Raw genomic sequence first — 7,139 nt, 5'->3', positions numbered from 1 at the left:
TAGACAGCCATAGCAGGCAGTGGGTAGGTTAACAGACATCCAGGCAGTGGGTAGGTTAACAGACAGCAGGCAGTGGGTAGGTTAATGGGCAGCCAGACAGCCAGGCAGTGGGTAGGTTAACAAGCGCAAGGCAGTGGTAGGTTAAAAGACAGTAGACCCAGGCAGCACAGGCAGTGGGTAGGTTAACAAGACAGCGACAGCCGCAGTGGGTAGTTACAGACAGCCAGGCATGGGTGGTTAACAGACGCCAGCAGTGGGTAGGTTAACAGAACAGCACAGCCAGGCAGTGGGTAGGTTATACAGACAGCCAGGCAGTGGGTAGGTTCAGGCAGTGGGTAGGTTAATAGACAGCCAGGCAGTGGGTAGGTTAACAGACAGCCAGGCAGTGGGTAGGTTAACAGACAGCTGATGCTCCAGATACTTAACTAGTCTAAAGAAGTTTTATTGCATCTTTAATCAGAAAAACAGTTTTCAGCTGTGCTAACATACAGTAATTGCAAAAAGGGTTTCTAATGATCAATTAGCCTTTTAAAATGATAAACTTGGATTAGCTAACACAATGTGCCATTGGAACACAGGAGTGATGGTTGCTGATAAATGTAGATATTCCATAAAAAAATCTGCTGTTTCCAGCTACAATAGTCATTCATAACATTAACAATGTCTACACTGTACTTCTGATCAATTTGATGTTATTTTAATGGACAAACAATGTGCTTTTCTTTCAAAAACAAGGACATTTCTAAGTGACCCCAACATTTTTGGAACGGTACTGTGTATATTTTTCTTTAAAATATTGATGTCACAGCGGTATAATTTGTACAGTTCTTTATTAAAAATGTAGTTATTTGTTACATTTCATTTCTCTGTGTAAAACCTCGCAGTATTAATGAATTCTCTGAGAGGGAGGAGGTTATATAGAGTTTTGCAACAAAAAAAACATGATTATTTGTCTCTCTGAAATTAAATCAAATCAAATCAAGTTTATTTTATATAGCCCTTCGTACATCAGCTAATATCTCGAAGTGCTGTACAGAAACCCAGCCTAAAACCCCAAACAGCAAGCAATGCAGGTGTAGAAGCACGTAGAAGCACAATTAAACACATCAAGTGATAGAAAGTCTGTCATTGAACAACCCCATGTCATGATTAGATAGTGAAAAAACACACCAATCTCTGTCCCAAATTCTTCAAACAAGTAGTACAGTAGTATTATTGTATCGTGTTTGTAAGGGGTGCGTAACTGGTGYCAGGGAAGTCAGACGCAGGAGGGCAGACTTAGGTAATAGCCGGAGAAAGTTTAATTCCAAAACCAACAGCATCAAGAAAATAACAACTTTGGTAGAATACCCGACGCGCACCAGTAAACAATGTGCACAAGCACTTCCAAACAAACAAGACCACACAAAGACATGGGGGGAAATGAGGGTTAAATACACAACACTAAATGAGGGAAATGAGAACCAGGTGTGTGGGATAACAAGACAAAACAAATGGAAAATGAAAAATGGATCGGCGATGGCTAGAAGACCGGTAACGTCGACCCCGCCGAACACCGCCCGAACAAGGAGAGGAACCGACTTCGGCAGAAGTGTGTGACAGTGTTGTAATATCTATAATATATATAGTATCATACTACAGATCTATCGATTTCAGCTAAGTATATATTGCTCTGTGAAAAGAGCGCAACTAATTTTCATTTCTAAAGAACAATCTAGTGTAGTATGGTCTATTGTACACCATGTAGAATTTACAGAACATTTGTTCATGGACGATTAGGCATCATACACACCATGGAAATCAGCCACATTTTCATTTCTCAGTATAGAGCTAGTATAAATAAATTGCTCTATGAAAAGCCAACTAGTCGAACCTCATTTCCATTGGTTTGTCTTTCTATTACAGCCAGTAGGGCAATATCATTGTGTCTATAATGACTGAACCAACCATTAACAGAGAGTTACTTCTCTGGCAACATCCAAGGATCAATATCAGAATATATAGAGAAGGAAAGAGAGAGAGAGAGAAGAGGTAGAGAGAGAGCGAGAGAGAGAAGAGAGGAGTTAGAGAGAGAGAGAGAGAGAGAGAGAGAGAGAGAAGAGAGAAGAGAGAGAGAGAGAGAGAAGATGAGAGAAGAGAGAGAGAGAAGAGAGGAGAGGATGAGAGAGAAGGAACGAAGAGGAGAGAAGAGAAAGAGAGAGAGAGAGAGAGAGAGATAAATAGAGAAGGGACAGGAGAGCTAAGAGGAGAGAGGACAGAGAGCTATAGAGAGGAAAGAGAAAATAGAGAGAGCAGAAAGAGGACAGAGAGATAGTAGGAGAGAGACGGATCGAGAGAGGCAAGAGATAAGAGAAGGGACAAGAGAGAGAGAGAGAGGACAGAGAGAGAGAGAGGACAGATAGCTAAGAGAAGGGAACAGAGAATATTAGAGAGAGGGACAGGAGATATAGAGAGAGGACAGAAGAGAGAGAAGGAACAGAGAAGAGAGAGGAAAGAGGAAAGAGAGGCGATATGAAAGAGGGACAGAGAGATATAGAGGAGAGGGACAGGAGAAAATGAAGAGAATATAGAGAGAGGGACAGAGAGATATTAGAGAGAGGGACAGAGAGATATAGAGAGAGGGACAGAAAGAGATATAGAGAGGACGAGAGAGAGAGAGAGGACAGAGAGAGAGAGAGGAACAGAAGAGAGAAGAGAGGAACAGAGAGAGTATACGAGAGAGGAAGACAGAGGAGTACTAGAGAGAGGGACAGGGAGAGAGGGAAGATATATAGGGACAAAGAGAGAGAGGAACAGAGAGATATAGAGCCGAGGGACAGAAGAAGTATAGAGCAGAGGGAACAGACGAGATAATCGAGAGAGAGGAGAGGGACAGAGAGAGAGAGAGAAAGGGGGAACAGAGAGAGAGAGAGGACATGAGAGTATAGAGAGGACAGAGAGCATATAAGAAGGAGGGACCAGAGAGATATAGAGAGAGGGACATTGAAAGGACAATAGTGAGGGAGTAGAGAGAGGACATGAGAATAACTATAGAGGAGGACAGAGAGAGAGAGAAGAGGAACAAGAGATATAGAGAGGAGGACCAGAGCAGAGTAAAGGGACAGAGAGTATGAAACAGAGAGATATAAGAGAGAGGGACAGAGAGAGAGGAAGAGGACAGAGAAGACGAGAGCAGAGAGAGAGGACAGAGAGTAATAAGGAGGGACAGAGAGATATAGAGAGAGGACAGAGAGATATAGAAGAGAGGGACAGAGAAGATATAGAGAAGGCGACAGAAGAAATAGAGAGAGGGACAGAGAGAATAGAGAGGACAAGAGAAGCAGAGAGAGGAACAGAGAGAAGAGAGGAACAGAGAGAGAGAGAGAACAGAGAGATATAGAGAGAGGCGACAGAGAGATATGAGAGACGCGACAGAGGAGAGAGAGAGACAGAATTAGCTATAGAGAGGCGACAGAGAGAGAGAGAGGAACAGAGAATATAGAGAGAGGGACAGACAGATTATAGAGAGAGACAGAGGAGATATTTAGAAGAGAGGGACAGAGAGATATAGAGCGGGACAGAGAGAGAGAAGAGAACAGGAGAGAGAGAGAGGCAACAGAGAGAGAGAGAGGAACAGAGAGATATAGCAGAGAGGGACAGAAGAGATATAGAGAGAGGACAGAGAGAGAGAGAGGGACAGATAGCTATAGAGAGGGAAGAGAAGAGAAGAGACAGAGAATACTAGAGAGAGGAAGACAGACAGTATAGAGAGAGGGACAGAGAATATAGAGGAGAGGGACAGAGAGAGAGAGAGAGAGAACAGAAGAGAGAGAGAACAGAGAGAGAGAGGAGTGTGGGAGACTGGACAAAGTCTGTTTAAAACCCAGTGTAGTTAAACAGTACCAGAATACGGCGACTGAATTATAATACATTTAGGAGTTCTATTGTTTAACTCAAATTCTGCCCCAAATGTATGACAGAAAATCAATTTAAAACCATGCAACAGTTAACAGAATGGAAAAGCATTTCTGCTTCTGTCATCCCATTATAGCTGTCACAGATAGCTTCCACAGATAGCTGCAGATGTTCGTGAACAAAAAAATCTAATTTCTCCATTCACTCAAATCTATGGCTTTGTAAACATTTATACACACACACACCACACATCAACTACATCACCCCTGCCAGACCAACATCAAAATACAATCACCCCTACCCAGTCCAACATCACCCCTACCCAGACCAACATCAACTACATCACCCCTACCAGCCAACATCACCCCTACCCAGCCAACAACAACTACATCACCACTGCCAGACAACATCAAACTACATCACCCCTGCCCAGACCAACATCAACACATCACCCTGCCCAGTCCAACATCAACTACAGCACCCCTGCCCAGACCAACATCACTACATCACCCCTGCCCAGACCAACATCAACTACATTCACCCCTACCACAGACCAACATCAACAAACATCACCCATGCCCAGGACAACATCAACTACATTCACCCCCTACCCAGACCAACATCAACTTACATCCCCCTACCCCAGACCACATTTCAACTTACATCACCCCTACCCAGTCCAACATCACCTACATCACCCCTGCCCAGACCAACATCAACTACATCACCCCTACCCAGTCCAACATCACCTACATCACCCCTGCCCAGACCAACATATATCATTCCAACACCACACATTTTAATACGAACTTCAAATCACATCAGTCCATCTATCTAAACATATAGTTATGCAGTTGTTTTAATCTAATCTCTGAAGTATATATATATAATATAATATAATATAATATAATGTATATAAGCCCGGTGCCTTGCAGATGAAAAGGGCAGTCAGTGGACCTCAACTCACCACAGAAGGGCAGTAGCCGAACAGCAGTAGAAACAGCAGAGGATTCAGCACCACGGACAGCGGCCGCATTCTGCCCGCGAACCGGTCACCCTTGTCCTCTCTCCCCTGTATGTTTCAACACGTCGCTCAGTCAGTGTGGAGAACGGCTTGAGGTTTCTGCAGGTTAAAAATAACGGTAAAATGCCTGCCCGTTTTTTTTTTAATATCAAGACTCCAGAGAAAGAGAGCGAGTGTAGATCCGTGTCAGACTAGTCATCACATTCATCACCGTTCAGTACGCGCGAAGCCATGTGGGCAGCGCCGGGGACTGGAAACAACACCAGCTGCTCGTGACTGAGTGTGAGATGGGGAAAGTACGTGGCAGCGGAACAGACCGGGTGAAAACATCAGTTGATGTACAGGGACCTGCAAGAGGGGAAATGATGTCATTTAGCGATACTTGCCTCATCGGTCCGTTCACAGCAAATTTACAATCGGAATTTGAACACCCGCAGTGTTAAATGTAACACATTACGTCATCTCAAATAGTGTTAAACGAACACTTTGTAAAGTGTTGATAAACGAACCGTTTCAGAGTGATAGGTCTCTAACACAATGAGTGTTGCACATTCCGACTTAAATTAACACTTTATTAGAGCCGATGCTGTCACACTTTATTAGTGTTAGGGAATTAACACCTGGGGTGTTACAGAAACTAATTTCTGGGTGTTGTTTTAGCATTGTAAGGTGTAAAGCCTAAATTTGCATATTATTTTTCCCAGGGTACCTTTCGAGTGATTTTTTGAGGTACCGGTACCAACCCATGACTGTGTTTGCTAGTAAATCAAATAAATATTTGATCATACAGGTGTAATTATTTTATGATAATGACATTACTTTGTTTCACAATACCATACTCTGACAGCCTATTTTTACCCTAACACAGGGATCTGAAACTCCTGGTTTGCAGGCCACATCAGCAAGTCACATTATGCTGGCTTGCAAAGTGTTTTAGAATTTCCTATTGGAATCCAGCCAGAGTTAGGATGTCTGACAATTGGACATTTTAATCAGCTGTAATGTGCAGTTAGAATGACTGCTAAGAAAGGGAATATTGATAAATGAGGCCTACCTAAACCATCTAAACTGGAACAACCATGTCAATAACGGGTTAAATAAATTCAACTACCTACAGATTGGATTCATTTAGAAATGTATCTTATTTTGCTTTGTGTAGTTTTAAGATCAATTAATAATTTAATGTGCATGCAGAAACATAGATATTAAAACAAACTATTCTAAAAAATAAGCCTACAGCAAAACATGCTGGGAAATATGATAATAAGGCCCCTCCCATTTCTTTTTCACCCTGAGAGAGTTCACGGAAATTAACACCAGGCGGTGTTGATTCCACTCTGATTCAAATAACACTTAAGTTTATTCACCAATTCAAATCAAATCGCTCTGATGTTAACCCCACTAGATTCAACATTCCTATATAACACTCATAACACTATTCACCTCAACACTGTCTGTCTGTCTGTCTGTCTGTCTGTCTGTCTGTCTGTCTGTCTGTCTGTCTGTCTGTCTGTCTGTCTGTCTGTCTGTCTGTCTGCTCCAAGCTCCACTTCACAAAAGCAGGTTTGCAATTGGGGGGGGGGGGGGATGAAGAGTTACAACAATCACCAATTTAAATATATTTGAGGACAAGAGGCAAAGTGTCAGTCTCTTATCAGCCTTGTCTTTGATGTTGAATCCGACTGTCAGAGTTAACGTCATGCGTCTTCAGTCTGAGGGATTAATAGGGACATGGATGGATCAGCTGACAGATGCTTCGTATATTATCATGTTAACAGACAAGACCTTTTACTGAACGACGACATGCTTGTTCAACCACACCAAGAAATATAGAGACGCAGTTAAACTATAGAACTAAACCAAATATTAGATTATAACAAATAAACACGCTGGAATAGTTGTTGTTTGTTGTTGTGACTGTGGGAGAACACAGTGCATTCACAGTTCTGTCATGGCTGTCTCTTACGAAGCTCAAATCTGGTGATTCACTGCCTCATTAGTAACACATTCCAATGTTTGTGTTTGTGTGTTGTGTGTGTTGTGTGTGGGTGTGTGTGTTGTTGTGTGTTGTGTGTGTGTGTGTGTGTGTGTGTGTTGTGTGTGTGTGTTGTGTGTGTGTTGTGTGTGTTGTGTGGTGTGTTGTGAGAGAGAGAGACACACCACAGGAGAAGAGAGAGAACAGAGAGAGAGAAGAACACCACAGTGAGAGAGACACACACAG

At 42.6% G+C, this 7,139-nt stretch overlaps 1 protein-coding gene across 1 annotated transcript in view; it reads right to left on the bottom strand.

The window, feature by feature from the left end:
- The window catches only part of LOC112073604 (noelin-3-like), a 24,987-nt gene extending 19,928 nt beyond the window's left edge, over positions 1-5,059 (bottom strand). Inside the window, exon 1 of the mRNA XM_024140872.2 lies at positions 4,862-5,059. Coding sequence (XP_023996640.2) covers positions 4,862-4,930 — 69 coding nt within the window. The 5' untranslated portion in view covers positions 4,931-5,059. The remainder of the gene's footprint in view (positions 1-4,861) is intronic.
- Positions 5,060-7,139: the final 2,080 nt, after the last annotated feature.

This window comes from Salvelinus sp. IW2-2015, unplaced genomic scaffold (genome assembly GCF_002910315.2).
Source record: "Salvelinus sp. IW2-2015 unplaced genomic scaffold, ASM291031v2 Un_scaffold2315, whole genome shotgun sequence".
Taxonomy (NCBI): domain Eukaryota; kingdom Metazoa; phylum Chordata; class Actinopteri; order Salmoniformes; family Salmonidae; genus Salvelinus; species Salvelinus sp. IW2-2015.
This window is presented reverse-complemented; position numbering and strand designations above follow the sequence as displayed.